Here is a 16,652-nt window from a genome sequence, read left to right as displayed (position 1 = left end):
TTTGTGTTATGAAAAAGTGCACATTTACCAGAACTGTCTTATTGACAGCCTTTTTTACAACATAATTTATTAAAATACTAGGATTCGCATTTCCTATGAACCATGAAATAACAAACCATGTAAAAACAAACCTGTGAAAGTTTAAACGTAATCTACCCCTTGGACCAAGAGAAATAGGACCCTCATTTTTAAATAATTTCAAACATTAAGTGTTGGTCTTGCGAGATTCAAACCAACTGTTTTACTACTACTCAAAAACTGCAGCATTTCAGACAACTATATTTCACGGGGAAGTTTCCACCATGACTGTCCTCATACCATGTAAGTCATGTATAAACTTTCATTTCTTCAACTTAAAGGCACTGGACACTATTGGTAATTGTCAATGACTAGCCTTCACAGTTGGTGTATCTCAACATATGCATAAAATAATTTTAAAAACTGTGAAAATTTGAGCTCGATTGGTCGTCGGAGTTGCAAAAAACACCCTAGTCACACTAAGTTGTGTGCTTTCAGATGCTTGATTTCGAGACCACAAATTCTAAATCTGAGGTCTCGAAATCAAATTCGCGGAAATTACTTCTTCCTCGACAATTACATTACTTCATAGGGAGCCGTTTCTCACAATGTTTTTACACTATCAACCTCTCCCCTTTACTCGTTACCAAGAAAAGTTTTATGCTAATAATTATTTGAGTAATTACCAATAGTGTCCACTGCCTTTAACTTATGTAATGCATTTGTAAGGTTAAATAAAGTATAAGTATAAGCTGCAGATCTAACATTCTGAAAGAAAGCCAAACATATAAAAAGTGTTTTTGATGAGAAAAATATACACAAATTTTCATTGACACCTACTATACTATAGTGAAAATATTACAGTGAAAATATTCACTTATTCACTAATATTCACTAATACTATATTCACTACATTCACTAATACTATAGTGAAAATATTATAGTGAAAATACTACAGTGAAAATATTCACTTATTCACTAATATTCACTAATACTATATTCACTACATTCACTAATACTACATGTATAGTGAAAATATTATAGTGAAAATACTACAGTGAAAATATTCACTTATTCACTAATATTCACTAATACTATATTTACTATATTCACTAATACTAGAGTGAAAATATTCACCTACTATAGTAAAAATATAAATGATTTTAGGAGAGTACAACAATTCAAGATTCAACAACGTGTCTCAACATTGGTCTGTTTGGGCGACTTGCAAACCACAAGGAATTTACCAGAAGAATTCACGGAATTGCCCACTAAAAAATAGAGACAATTTATAGCACCGTGATCTATCATGCATAATTTTAAAAGTCTATAATAATAGCACTTTAAAAAATGAACCAAAAATTAAGGGATGATTGCAAATTTAAAATCATGATTTTAAACAATAGTACTTCCCATATAAAAGATTTTGCATCTTGGATAAATAATATAATTTTTTTTTACCCTTACACGGATGCATATTTTGTAGGACACCAAAACACAGATTTACATTAAACTCACACAGTTTTCAAAACATTGATGGTAGAAAGCTTCCCTTCAAATACTACTTGCTGTGGTGCTGTAGTTTATGAGAAATGAGTAAAACAAGTCACGACAAAAAAAAAGTCTCTAAAGACGAAAATTATTTTAGCATGTAAAACGTAATTTCATTACATTGTTTTCCACATTTCTCAAAAACTACAGTGCCTCAGCTAGTAATGTTTTAAAGTAAGCTTTCTACTATAATTATTTTCAAACGGTGTAAGTTTAATGAAAATCTGTGCACATTATGTTTTGTGTTACAAAAAGTACCCAAATCCTTTAAGCGGTACCAGCTGCTAAAACATAGGATTCGAACTGCCTCTAGCTACCGGACTAGCTCTCAGAGGTAAGACATCTGCTCAAGCAATGTAAAGGTTGCGGGCTCTAATCCCCTTCGCTGCTGTGTTCTTTCTCAAAGGACTCTTTGAAGAATTGAGGAAACAGTACTTAAAGGCACTGGACACCTGTGGTAATTGTCAAAGACCAGTATTCTTACTTGGTGTATCTCAACATACGCATAAAATAACAAACCTGTGAAAGTTTTACTCAATTGGTCATCGAAGTTGCAAAAAAATAGTGAAAGAAAAAACCTTGCAAATTTGCACAAATTTGTGTGTTTTCAATCAGATGCCTACAAAAGGCTTCAAGCCTGAAGTCATTTAATATTTGAGTGAGAAATTACCCCTTCCTGAAAAACTATGTTACTTCAGAGGGAGCCGTTGCTCACAATGTTTTATACAATCATTAGCTCCCTATTGCTTGTTACTAGGTAAGTTTTTATGCTAAGAATTATTTTGAGTAATTACCAATAGTGTCCAGTGCCTTTACGGTGTTTCTGGTGGAAGTCTATGTTAATACTATTTAATACACATCGGCATAAAGGCAAAAACCAAATTGTATTTCCGTAAAACCTCAAAGCAACTGGCTGACCTTTAACCTCTCAGTCTTCAAATGGCTATGCGCTCAGATTTCAGTCTTCAAATGGCTTCGAGCTCAGATCGATGCCGAACTGCCTCATGGTACAAGCCGCACCGAGCAAGTCGTGGTAACACTCGCACCTGCAATGACAAATATCACTTGAATATTATTTTTATAAAATCTTCAGGAAGTTCAATGACTCAGTTCAGTTTAGTTTATTTCCACCTAGCTTACAAAGTTTTTAGTTGGCTTACAAAATACAATGTAAGTGGTGGGAGTCTGCTAAGTGCAAGCGTGTTTGGTGGAGACCCCCCAATACTAACTGGGTTTTAAGGAAGTACTGATCGAGTATTAAAGGCAGTGGACACTATTGGTAATACTCAAAATAATTATTAGCATAAAACCTTTCTTGGTGACGAGTAATGGGGAGAGGTTGATGGTATAAAACATTGTGAGAAACGGCTCCCTCTGAAGTGCCATAGTTTTCGAGAAAGAAGTAATTTTCCACGAATTTGATTTCGAGACCTCAGATTTAGAACTTGAGGTCTCGAAATCAACCATCTAAACGCACACAACTTCGTGTGACAAGGTGTTTTTTTCTTTCATTATTATCTCGCAAGTTCGATGACCGATTGAGCTCAAATTCTCACAGGTTTGTTATTTTATGCTTATGTTGAGATACATCAACTGTGAAGGCTAGTCTTTGACAATTACCAATAGTGTCCACTGCCTTTAAGGAATCTTAACAATAATTTTGTAAGCACACAAACAGAACAACAGATAGCTGGAAAGGGTCACCACACCGCAACTTACAAACAAACAGTTGAGTAGGAGCAAAATGTGGTCTACATTAATTTAGCAATACAAAGAAGTCTAGTAAGTTAAGTATATTTTTTTGTAATCCATGAAATCTTATTTTTTTTTTTTTTAAAGATAAATTTTAAAAATGGTTTGCTCCCCCCACCGTCCCCCCCCCCCCCCGCCCAAAAAAAAACAGTTTTTGACTGATAGGAAAGTATGGTGCTAAGTAGATGTGTTAGCTTGAAACATACATAAGGATGGCATGTGGTAAAGAAAGAGAATGACAAATAATACAGGAGGGTGATGCATACAGCAGAAGAATCAGGCTAGAGTAGGAATTCAGGAAACAGTCATGATATGCAAGACATTGTAGAGATAATAATCCCTATAATTGGTTTGCGGTAACACCATGTGTGTATCAACTTGCTAGGTACTAGGTAGAGTTTGTTCTTTAGAGAACTGTCTTGCTTTATATTTGGTTTGCGGTAACACCATGTGTGTATCTACTTGCTAGGTACTAGGTAGAGTTTGTTCTTTAGAGAACTGTCTTGCTTTATATTTGGTTTGCGGTAACACCATGTGTGTATCTACTTGCTAGGTACTAGGTAGAGTTTGTTCTTTAGAGAACTCTCTTGCTTTATATTTGGTTTGCGGTAACACCATGTGTGTATCTACTTGCTAGGTACTAGGTAGAGTTTGTTCTTTAGAGAACTGTCTTGCTTTATATTTGGTTTGCGGTAACACCATGTGTGTATCTACTTGCTACGTAGCGTTTGTTCTTTAGAGAACTGTCTTGCTTTATATTTGGTTTGCGGTAACACCATGTGTTATCTACTTGCTTGGCAGAGTTTGTTCTTTGGAGAACTGTCTTGCTTTATTCTACTATCACGGAGAAGACGTTCGGGGGATCGGGAGACTTCTCAGTTCTGAAAAGAATGGTCCTCCTTTTTAACTATTACCTGGGCAGATGGTATAGAAAATAGGCTGGGACAATTACTTTAGCTTATAGGATCGTGATTAACTGTACTACTGCGGAGCCACTTCTTAAATTGGTCTCAACATTTCGACTAGCTTGCTCTAGTCATCGTCAGGAGATAGTAATCCCTATATATTTGGTTTGCGGTAACACCATGTGTGTATCTACTTGCCAGGTAGAGTTTGTTCCTAGAGAACTGTCTTGCTTTATATTTGGTTTGCGGTAACACCAAGAGTGTATCTACTTGCCAGGTAGAGTTTGTTCTTAGAGAACTGTCTTGCTTTATATTTGGTTTGAGGTTAGGTAGAGTTTGTTCTTTAGAGAACTGTCTTGCTTTATATTTGGTTTGCAGTAACACCATGTGTGTATCTACTTGCTAGGTACTAGGTAGAGTTTGTTCTTTAGAGAACTGTCTTGCTTTATATTTGGTTTGCGGTAACACCATGTGTGTATCTACTTGCTAGGTACTAGGTAGAGTTTGTTCTTTAGAGAAATGTCTTGCTTTATATTTGGTTTGCGGTAACACCAAGAGTGTATCTACTTGCCAGGTAGAGTTTGTTCTTAGAGAACTGTCTTGCTTTATATTTGGTTTGAGGTTAGGCAGAGTTTGTTCTTTAGAGAACTGTCTTGCTTATACATTATATTCTACTACCGCGGAGTAGATTTTATGATTTCGGGAGACTTCTCGGTTCAGGCTGTATATAGTAATCCCGACAACATAAAACATGTAGAAAGAGTGAATTCTGAAATTTAATCTTGGTGATGTTTTTGATCTGGTACTGATCTGTATTGATCTTGATGTAATTTAAAAACATTAATAAATAAATAAATACATTATTAAGGGACCAGAAGATCAGGACCAGATTCCATGACAAGTATTTAAAAAAAATGCGTTTATGGATACTATTTTCCCCTTAGCATCAAATATCTGCGGTAATGCCAAGGAATAATGCCATTAATGTATTGTATTTCATTTTATTCCAAAACTGGATCAAACCCCCATAACCCTTGGGAGTGTAGATATAGTATAATAATAAATAACAACAAGTGAAGAAGTCTTACGGAAAGCTAGGAGTGTTAACTTAGAACAAAATATTTAGAGTGTATAGTGAAAATATTTGTTGTTTACGGCGAACAGAGAAATGGAATTTCGCCCTGCTCTACTGGATCAATAACACTCAGTAAAGAGGATTGTATCAAAATAAATAAATACAAATAAATAAATCATTAAATAAATAAATGAATATAACTGGAAAGTGAATATTTAAAGACAGTGGACACTATTGGTAATTGTCGAAGACCAGTCTTCTCACTTGGTGTATCTCAACATATGCATAAAATAACCAACCTGTGAACATTTGAGCTCGATTAGTCGTCGGAGTTGTGAGATAACTATGAAAGAAAAAAACACCCTTGTCACACGAAGTTGTGTGCTTTCAGATGGTTGATTTTGAGACCTAAAATTCTAAACTTGAGGTCTCAAAATCAAATTTGTGGAAAATTACTTCTTTCTCGAAAACTACGTCACTTCAGAGGGAGCTGTTTCTCACAATGTTTTATACTATCAACCTCTCCCCATTACTCGTTATCAAGTGAGGTTCCATGCTGATAATTGTTTTGAGTAATTACCAATAGTGTCCACTGCCTTTAAAGGTAACTTTGATAACATCATTTGTAGACATGAACAAATGCACTTCCAGGTTTCTTCAAAGATAACTAACTTGACTGAATTTTCATAATATTCCAAAGTTTCTACTTTTTCCTTTCAAGTGCAGCCTCCATTATTGAAGGTAAACACACTGCCAGATTCAACAAGGCGAACCCCTTCTCTTTGCGATTAGTGTGTACTGGAGTACTTGTGGGAGTGTCGTGGCCGAGCGGTTAAGAGCACCGAATTCAAACTCTGGTGTTTCTGTTCAGCAGAGTGTGGGTTTGAATCCAAGCCGTGACACTTGTGTCCTTAAGCAAGACACATGACCGTTGCTTCGTCCTTCGGATGGGACGTAAAGCCGTTGGTCCCATGTGTTGTGTAAACGCATGTAAAAGAACCCAGTGCACTTATCCATAGCACCTTGTAAACCATTACATAGTGCTTAAGAATTAGGTCTTATATCTCAAAATTCGCCCCACTCCCTGCAGTAATAATACCTGGCGCTTTCGTTATAAATACGGTTATTATTACTGGGGTCTTTTTTGTGTGTTGATAGTTTTTATAACAACACACAGGACCTACACCTGTACGTCCCATCCGAAGGACAAAGCAATGGTTAGGTGTCTCACTTTAGGACACAGTGTCACACCTGGGACTCAAACACTCTTTCTTCCCCTCATTTTATCCTCTTTTTTATCCCCTTTTTCCTTTCCTCGCGATTGTTTCTTTTTTTTGTCTTTGTATGTAACTCACTTTTTGGATAATATTACTTATTTTAGTATGTTAATTAACAATTGCTTTTTGCTCAATTCACTTAATTTTTATATTAAAATGTTTGCATTTTCTTTATTTCTATTACTTGCTTTATTGTCAAGGGCTTTGAGGATTGCATAAGATACTCTATAAATAAATTGTTTTCATCATTAATTTTAGGTCCAGTTCCTTGCTTCTCCCCAAAGAACCCAAGACAATCCTAGGTTGACAGGTCTTTTTCTTCAGCTTCGCCACACACCTGGAACTCTCTACCACTTAATCTGAGATCTTGTCTTTTTACCACAAACTCAAGTCTCTTCTCAAAACTTATCTTATGTCACAGGTTTTCAAGGACTAATGTTTTGGGGTTTTAATGCGCCTTGAAAACACAGCAGGGCGGATATGTGCGCATTACAAGTCTTTATTATTATTGTTATAAACAGTGGATGTCTTGACGTGTATGTAAACAGAAAAGTAATGATGATTAATCATTAAACCACTTGATAATAAGCTAAGAATAGCGACGAAGAGCCGCACCAATTATCTAAAGAATGCTCTCGTTAAATTTTCAAGATGACTTAGACATTTCCCGAAATAACGAATTAGAGTTGGAGAAACAACATGCAGCAAATGAAATAGCAAAGATGCGATGGATGATATCAAAGATGTAATGACAAAAATGAAAGGAGGATTAGAAAGATGAAAAGAGCAACACAAATACACACAAAAATAAAACATCGTGCCTACGTGCCATGGCGCTAATCCAGTCACTTTAATGCCATTTTCCGTTCCTATTATTGGCTTTTGTGTTGGATCAAAACCAAGTTGTTTCATTTGGACAGCAAAAAAATGAATGATATCGAACATGCAATGACAAAGAACGAAAGAGGGATTAGTAAGAATGAATAGAGTTAACAAAAATACACGCAAAAATAAAACATGCCTACATGCCATGGCGCTAATCCAGTCACTTTATGCCATTTTCCGTCCCTAGAATTGGCTTTTGTGTAGGATCCATGCCTAGTTGCTTCATTTGGACGGCAACCTCTAGGAGGTAGTCATAAGACTCACACCTGGAAGAATGGGAAAATAAACCAGAGCATGAGTGATTTTAGCCTGATGGTACAGCATTCATTGGTAATGCCGTGTCACACAGGGCACTACTTACAGGCCAACTTGTTCAAGGCAACCATCTTCTACACTGTATGCGTAAGGAACTACTTCAACAGGGCCGAATTTCATGGCTCCGCTTATCGAAGCAAAAAATTGGCTCTTATAAAAGCGTATGTGGGGAATTTACTAAGCTTTCTACACTTATAAGGCAGCTTTCTACGCTTATGAAATTTGGCGCTTGCGCGTAAGCGGAAAATGGTGATCGAAAGCGCAGTTTTAGGCGATAAGCAGAGCCATGAAAATGGCCAAGCACAAGAGACATTCTCTAGCTGTAATGCCCGGTTCATACTTCCTGCAAATGCGATACAAATTTTGGCGTCAATTCGCATCAGTTGAAATGTGCTTAACTCCTGCGAAACATTTGCAGCAAAAAAAAGGCTGTGATGTCATTCGCATTCGCAAGAAGAACAAATCCGGCTTGCTCACTATCTCAACTTGCCTAAGGAAAATAATGAGAAAACTGAAATGTGAATGCATAAAATTTTCTTTTTGGAGGTTGCCGGGAACTGGTTGCTGTTAATAAATGCCTCATGTAACACAGCCTTTAAGAGCAATAAACATCAGTGTTAATAGAGATAGATAAAGAGTGGGTTAAAAGCTTTGCAGTAAAAGAAAAGAATGCTACGAAGATTCTAATGTCAGCTGAGAGACACCTGTCAAAATAAGACAAAAGCATTCATACAGTTAGAGCATTATTAAAGACAGTGGACCCTATTGGTAATTGTCAAATACCACTCTTCTTACTTGGTGTACTCAACATATGCATAAAACAACAAACCTGTGAAAATTTGAGCTCTATCGGTCATCGAAGTTGTGAGATAATAATGAAAGAAACAAACATCCTTGTCACACAAATTTGTGCGCTTTCGATGGTTGATTTTGAAACCTCAAACTCTAAATCTGAGGTCTCAAAATCAAATTCGAAAAATTAAATTCGAGGATAATTACTTCTTTCTCAAAAAAACTTCAGAGGAAGCCGACTCTCACAATGTTTTAAGTGCGTCACATACAACTATCTCAGCAAACTGTACACAGTGACAATTAAAAGCGTAAAGTTAAAAAGTTGAACAATAAAAGAATGGGGGCACACTCCAGGAGACTTTCCGCTACTCTTCTCAGCTCTTGCACACTTCTACCAATCCACTTTGTCACAACACACACACAAAACCCCAAAACACATATATTTGTACAGCACAAACATACAGCACAAACATATAATTTCACACTTCATCTGTTCATGAGAAGAAACTTTAAATAAATAGTGAACTTGCGGGTACAACCATGTGTAAATCTCTTAGGGTGAGTGTTGGCTCTGAAAAGAGCCGGTTTGGTCTCGACGTTTCGAACAGTATACTCTGCTCGTCTTCTGTTCATATTCCTTGTTAGGAACAGGGCTGTCGTTTTGAAAGGGCAAGGGCACCAAGGCATTTTCTCTTTGGCAAAGGGCACCCTATGAGGAAATTGTATATTTCTACTGGAGCATTTCAAGGGGCACCAGGGCAATGACAAGGGGCAACGAAGGCAATCGCCTGAAGTATCAGGCCTGTAGGAACCTGGCAAGCAACTAGAAATTCTCGAGTTTCGAAGGTTCAATTTGGGTGTAGTGACCTTTCAAGTCAGACACAAATAAGACAAATAAATAAATAGTAAACTTGCGGGTACAACCATGTGTAAATCTCTTAGGGCGAGTGTTGGCTCTTAAAAAAGCCGGTTTGGTCATGACGTTTCAATTTGGGTGTAGTGACCGTACGAGTCAGACATGGTGTACCTCATGATTTCTCCAAGGGATTGACTGTCATTGTCAGTCATTTTAATTAGAGCATTGAACCCTCCGATAGACTCCAATTCAATTCAATTGTAGACAGGCTACTGCCAGGTAGGCGTATTAATAATAATAATAATAATAACAACACGGGCCTGATACTTCAAAGAGGCAAGGAAGGCGATTGCCTCCATGCTCCCTGCAGCTGACTTCACAAAATGCTAGGTTTAATCTTATCCCGAGTTAGAAGGAGTAACTCATCCTTACTTAGGATGGGTTCAAACATCCTAACTTCTATAAATATGGAACATAAAGCCATTATACACTTTCTGAACAGAACAAAAATTAAAAGTTCACAGATTTACAAATTAACTTACATGGTTTAAAGAAGGTAATGGTGAAAGACTTCCCTTGAAAAATTATTCCATGAAATGCTTTACTTGTTGAGAAAACATGCAAACAATTATCAATTCTCGATATCGAGAATAACACATTTATTTTAAACACATGTCATGACACGGCGAAACGTGCGGAAACAAGGGTGGGTTTTCCCCGTTATTTTCTCCCGACTCCGATGACCGATTGAGCTTAAATATTTACAGGTTTGTTATTTTATATATAAGTTGTGATACACAAAGTGTGGGCCTTGGACCAATACTGCTACCTATGTTGTGCACTTGCTTTAACTCGTCCTAGGTCCTAAGATTAATCCTAAGTTGGAAACAGTTTGGTAAAATTGACGGTTGGTCATTGCCTTGGTGCCCTTGATGCTACAGTAAAAATTTACAATTTACTCAAAGGGTGCCCTTTACCAAGAAGAAAATGCATTGGTGTTAAAGGCAGTGGACACTATTGGTAATTGTCAAAGACTAGCCTTCACAGTTGGTGTATTTAAACATATGCACAAAATAACAAACCTGTGAAAATTTGAGCTCAATCGGTCATCGAACTTGCAAGCTAATAATAAAGAAAAAAACACCCTTGTCACACGAAGTTGTGTGCGTTTAGATGGTTGATTTTGAGACCTCAAGTTCTAAATCTTAGGTCTCGAAATCAAATTCATGGAAAATACTTCTTTCTCGAAAACTATGGCATTTTAGAGGGAGCCGTTTCTCACAATGTTTTATACCATCAACCTCTCCCCATTACTCGTCACCAAAAAAGGTTTTATGCTAATAATTATTTTGAGTAATTACCACTAGTGTCCACTGCCTTTCATCCTGATGATCTTTAGCTGAAGAATCTTCATTAGGGAAGATATTTTAAGTAAAATATCACAAACAATGGAAAGTACTTTATTTACCAGTGCTGACCAAGAGGAGTTTGTGGCACACCACCTCTTAGATGGTCTCTTGGGAACATGTATCCTTGAGCAAGACACTTTGAAATATCTTCAAATATAATTGCTTTGTCCTTGTGATGGTTTGATGAGCCACTGGACACTAGCAAGGCACTGGACACTAGCAAGGTAATTACTCAACATATTTGGTAGCATAAAAGCGTACTTGGTAACGAGTAATGGGGAGCTGTTGATAGTATAAAATTTTGTGAGAAACGGCTCCCCCTGAAGTAATGTACTTTTTGAGAAAAAAGTAATTTCTCAATAAAATATCTGATTTGATTTTGAGACCTCAGCTGAGGTCCCGAAGTCAAGGCATCTGAAAGCACACAACTTGTGCAACAAGGGTGTTTTTTTCTTCCATTATTCTCTCTCAACTTCGGCGACCAAATAAATTCAATGTTTCACAGGTTTGTTATTTTATGCATATGTTGAGATACACCAAGTGAGAAGACTGGTCTTTGACAATTACCAAAGGTGTCCAGTCCCTTTAAAGATGTCACGCTTAAGCTGCTCCGCTTGCTGAACGACCACTCAGCACGCCCTCTTCACGTCATGCACAGATGCATCAACAGTGTCCCCACGAGATTGAAACACGCCGTGGAATAACCCAACAGTGACTGGAAGACGATCTCATCACCTCCCTCGTCTACCCTCGGGGGTCTGTTGCCCTTTCAACCTCCTCACTAAAAGAGGCAAGGGGAATACGCTTGGTTTGTATCGGAGAACAACGACAGTACGCATGTGGGGTCTGATCGAGTCTTATTTACATCCCCAGCTGTAAGGACCGATAAGTCTTAACGGAGTTGTAAAGACGTGAAAGATCATTTCTATTCCCTGAATAATAATTTGATAATAAACCACTTCAACAGACGTGACGTGTAATACGAAGATGAACTTTCTACAGGCACTCTATAAGATAGCCTTGTTTGTACAATATGGTCGGGAATTCGTTTGCTGCTTTAGTGCTTATTAAATCTAACTCGGACAATAGAATTAGCTTTTGCACACTGCTTACCAACCAGAAGGATCTACAAGTATGGTATAAATAAGGGAATCAATGTGTTGTGAAGAGGTTTTCAACTAGTGGTTTAATCCCAACGAGGCCCGATTCTAGATAGTTTTACCGAGACGAAGTGGAGGTAAAATTTATCAAGAACCAGGCCTCGGCGGATTTAAACCACTAGTTGAAAACCGATTCAACACACTTTGATTCCCATTCATAAATACCTTTTGGGTCAAAAACATCAAAACTTTTTGGTCAAAAAGTAAAATAAATGCAAAAATTATAATTGCTCATTGATTTCTTTCAACACAACACCCCTCCAGCTATGTAATGGTAAAGCCCTCCGCCGCCCTCGGGTAAACAACTCCTTATAAGGGAATGCTGTGCACGTCGAGCGTATCGCATGATGTGGCACGCCCATGTTTCAACACTTTTTACTGGTCATAAACAAAGGTTTATACACACCCACGTGACGCGCTCTCGACCAATAGAAATAGCGAAACTGTCTGAGGTATTTATGAATGCAGAATTAACGACCTGACGTTTCTACCCTAGCAGAGTCTTTCTTGGCAAGTATCCACATTTAAGTAAAAACTGCCTGTATCTGCATGGGGGGGGGGGAATAGTACAATAACGACACCTATAAGTTAGATCTCAAAAGAGAGTATTGTGTAAAGTAAAAACTTACATTGCCTTTGCTTTCTCCCACGTTTCGCCCCACACGTAAATACCATGACGACGTACAAGTACTGCACAGGTTTCTGGGTATTCTTCCATAGCTCTGGCCATACGATCCTATAAGAATTACAATTAGAATTAGAATCATTTATTCATCCAACGTTAAAAAGTTAAAAACCAAACACATCACAAAATTACATTTAAAAACATTAAGAAGAAAACACAAAAATAAAAACATACAAATATAAAGGCTACAAAAAAGCAGAAAACAAACTAGTTAACATTAAAAGCACGACCGCTGTGAACCGCTTACTACCTTTAAAATGCTCAAGACGACGGTTAGAAGGGAGGAATTTTAAATAACCTCTACTGGGTGAAATTCGTCCTGCATTATAAGTTGAAATCACAAATAGTAATATCTTTAGCACGATTGTTTGTTTGTTTGTTTGTTTGTTTGTTTGTTTGTTTGTCTAGATGATCTTCCCATCAAGGGATCTCGGCAAACTCCCACAAGGGGATATAAACACCAAGCAGGCAACAACCAACCTCTCTCATACAAACATTGGTTTGACGTCTATGATTATGAATCGCACAAAATCAAAAAGTTGTGATTCAGTAACTACACGACAATATTTATTCTAGTCATTGGGAAATCAGCGGTTAGCTGGGGGATTTGAACCCACAACCTTGTGATTATTTTGAGTAATTACCAATTGTGTCCAGTGCCTTTAAGTCAATTTATGAAACTGGTCACAGGTCAGTGTGTATCTAGTAGTGTTTACCTTTAGGTCTTTTTCTTGTGGTGTGTTTTCAACGATGGGGACAACTAGTTCCTCATCATACCTATAGATCAAAAAAATAATACACAAGTTTGTTAATATTAAAGAGACATATTGCCTTCAAATCTCTCTTGTGGTGTGTTTTCAACGATGGGGACAACTAGTTCCTCATCATACCTATAGATCAAAAAAATAATACACAAGTTTGTTAATATTAAAGAGACATATTGCCTTCAAATCTCTCCAAACTTTCCTGTTTGGAATCAATCAATCAATCAATCAATCCATCAATCAATCAAAATCACTTTATAAAGCGCCGTAATCAAAAGTTTGCTCAAAGTCGCAGAGAAGTAATAACTAAGTTATTGAAGGTAGGCCTCATGAAACAAGAAGTGTTGAAGGATGTCGTGTCCCTGATGTGATTTGGAAGTTTAGTCCAGAATTTAGGTCCATAAAAGCAAAGTCTACATTAAATTGTTGGGAACTGTTTGATTATTTTAATTCCATAGGAAATACAACCAAGATGCTTTTAACAAGTGGGAGCCAGTGAAGCTTCTTAAGGTTGTTATGTCATCCTTGGATCTGCAAGTACATCGTGCTGTCAGAAATCAACTATTCCGTATATTGTGGCTGCATTAGTTTTAAAGGCAGTGGACACTATTGGTAACTACTCAAAATAATTGTCAGCATACAAATTTACTTGATAAGAAGCAATGGAGAGCTGTTGGTAGTATAAATCATTGTGAGAAACGGCTCCCTCTAAAGTAACGTAGTTTCTGAGAAAGAGGTATTTTCTCACTCAAATAATAATAGACTTCAGTCTTTTATTATGCATCTGAAACAAACAAAGTTGTGCAACAGTGGCGTTTTTCCTTTCATTATTATCTTGCAATTTGACAACTACCAAAGGTGTCCAGCCGTCGATTTCACCAAACTCTTCCTAACTTAAGACTAATCTTAGGACTTAGGACGAGTCCACCCTGCACTGTAGCAGTGCAGACCTTAAGATTAATCCTAAGTTAGGACGAGTTACTCGTCCTAACTCGAGATAAGACTGGGTTTAACTGATTTTACAATGATAAGGAGTACTGTCCTTTAGTTTTTGTAAAAAACAAAATCTTGATTTATGCAAATTCATAATCACAGACGTAAACCAATGTTCTCCTGAAGATGAGCCGAGTATAATATTTGAAACGTTCAAACCACATAACACTCCAACAAAAGGGATAATACACTGTGTCTGAACGACCTCTATATATAGACCTCTATATATAGACATCTATATATAGACCTCTATATATAGACCTCTATATATAGACCTCTATATATAGACCTTCATATATAGACCTCTATATATAGACATCTATATATAGACCTCTATATATAGACATCTATATATAGACCTCTATATATACACCTCTATATATAGACCTCTACATATATACAGTACTAAAGTTGGTCAACTCTGAACATACCCAAAATGGTTGTACCTGCAAGTTGACTATTTGTTTATAGTTTCTTCCTATAAACCAATGTTAGTATGAGAGAGATTAGCTCTTGCCTGCTTGGCGTTGATATCCCCTCGTGGGTGTCTGCCAAGTTCCCTTGACACCATGATCATCTTACCAAGCAACAGTCAAACCAAATTAACCTGTGATTTGTGCTGATTGGGGTGATTTTTAACACAATTAGCTTGTGCCCAAAAAAATGCTGACTTTTCACACATCGCAATTACTGTATTCTCCAGTGCCATGCATACCCCATAGAATATTAAGAAGAAACTATAAATAAAAGTAAACTTGCAGATACAACCATGTGTGAATCTCTTCTGTGTGAGTGTTGGCTCTGAAAAGAGCAGGGCCCAATTTCATAGAGCTGCTAAGCACAAAACTTTGCTTATCATGAAATTTCTTCCTTGATAAAAACAGGATTACCAACCGAATTTCTATTTGTTGCATATTGCTTGTTACTGGTTTTCAGCTGTTGTTTGCTCATCCTGAATATCATGTGGAAATTTGGTTGGTAATCCTGTTTTTATCGGGGCAGAAATTTTTATGCTATGCAAGTTTTTGTGCTTAGCAGCGTTATCTTATGAAATTGGATCCTGGTTTGGTCTCGACATTTCAAACAGTATACTCAGCTTCAAGAAAAAAATATAATTGTTATTTAAAGTTTATTCTTTTCCTTCGCACCATTTGCTAGCTTCAAACATCATCCACAGAATATTTTTAAGTCAGTTCTACCCAAGCCAAACTGTACCCTCAGGGGCATTTAAGCGGCCCTAAACACCTATTTGACAATATTGGTTACGCGAATTTGCTAGCTTAGTCATGCTACAATGATGTGATTGTTAAGTAACAGACTTTCTGTCTCGGCTAGCCTTGGTTTATTCAAAATATTAACAAATTTCCTTAAAAACTTTATTTCAAACGCATTACGAGGGCTGTGGAGCACAACATTCTATAATAATGCTTGTTTTAATTACTGAACTTTTTCAATGCTTTTTGTTTGCGTCATGCTTTTCCACTGTGCTTTTTAGTATAGTTTTTTATCGCTTTAGACATTTAAAGGAACACGTTGCCTTGGATCGGTCAAGTTGGTCTTTAAAAAGCGTTTGTAACTTTGTTATGAAATGCATATGATTAGAAAGATGTTTTAAAAGTAGAATATAATGATCCACACAGGCATCACTCGAAATTGCGTGGTTTTCATTTTACCTCGTTGACATTTATGGGAGTCAAATTTTTGACTCCCCTAAATGGCCGACCGTGTTAGTTCGCAAAGTAAAAGGAAAACCATGCAATTGTGAGGCAAATTTGTGTGGATCATTCTATTCTACTTTTAAGTCATCTTTCTAACCATATATGCATCTTATAACAAATGGTTACAAATGCGTTTCAAAGACCAACTCGACCGATCCAAGGCAACGTGTTCCTTTAAGTAATTTAGAAATCATTTATTGAATTTTTACTGCCAAGGGTTATAATTTTGATTGTGCAATGCTTTGGGGGTATTTATACATAAGGCGCCATAAAAATGCCTTTTATTGTTATTACTATTATTATTAATTTCTACAAGTACCCAAAATCAAGTGGGAATTTGGTTGGTGATGCTGTTTTTATCAAGGCAAACATTTCATGCTAAGCACATTTTTGGCCTTGCAGCTCTATCAAATTTGGCCCTGTTGTTAATTTCACCAAACTCTTTCCAACTTCAGGATCAATCTTAGGACTTGGGATGGGTTCAGTTCCTTATCCAA

General features: G+C 36.9%; 1 protein-coding gene across 3 annotated transcripts in view; it reads right to left on the bottom strand.

Moving 5' to 3' along the window:
• Positions 1–2,311: 2,311 nt before the first annotated feature.
• The window catches only part of LOC117305485 (methylthioribulose-1-phosphate dehydratase-like), a 31,168-nt gene continuing 16,827 nt past the window's right edge, over positions 2,312–16,652 (bottom strand). The window contains exons 6-9 of one of the 3 annotated variants that reach the window (XM_033790368.1): positions 13,397–13,457; positions 12,625–12,731; positions 7,604–7,729; positions 2,531–2,615 (exon numbers count right to left, since the gene is read on the bottom strand). In XM_033790368.1, coding sequence (XP_033646259.1) covers positions 7,624–7,729; positions 12,625–12,731; positions 13,397–13,457 — 274 coding nt within the window. In that variant the 3' untranslated portion in view covers positions 2,531–2,615; positions 7,604–7,623. Of the gene's footprint in view, positions 2,616–7,599; positions 7,730–12,624; positions 12,732–13,396; positions 13,458–16,652 lie in introns of all 3 variants that reach the window. The other 2 variants (XM_033790369.1, XM_033790370.1) reach the window with 2 other exon arrangements.

The sequence above is a fragment of the Asterias rubens genome, chromosome 22, assembly GCF_902459465.1.
Source record: "Asterias rubens chromosome 22, eAstRub1.3, whole genome shotgun sequence".
Classification (NCBI taxonomy): Eukaryota; Metazoa; Echinodermata; class Asteroidea; order Forcipulatida; family Asteriidae; genus Asterias; species Asterias rubens.
The sequence above is the reverse complement of the archived record's forward strand: the minus strand, read 5'-3'. Positions and strand labels throughout refer to the sequence as shown.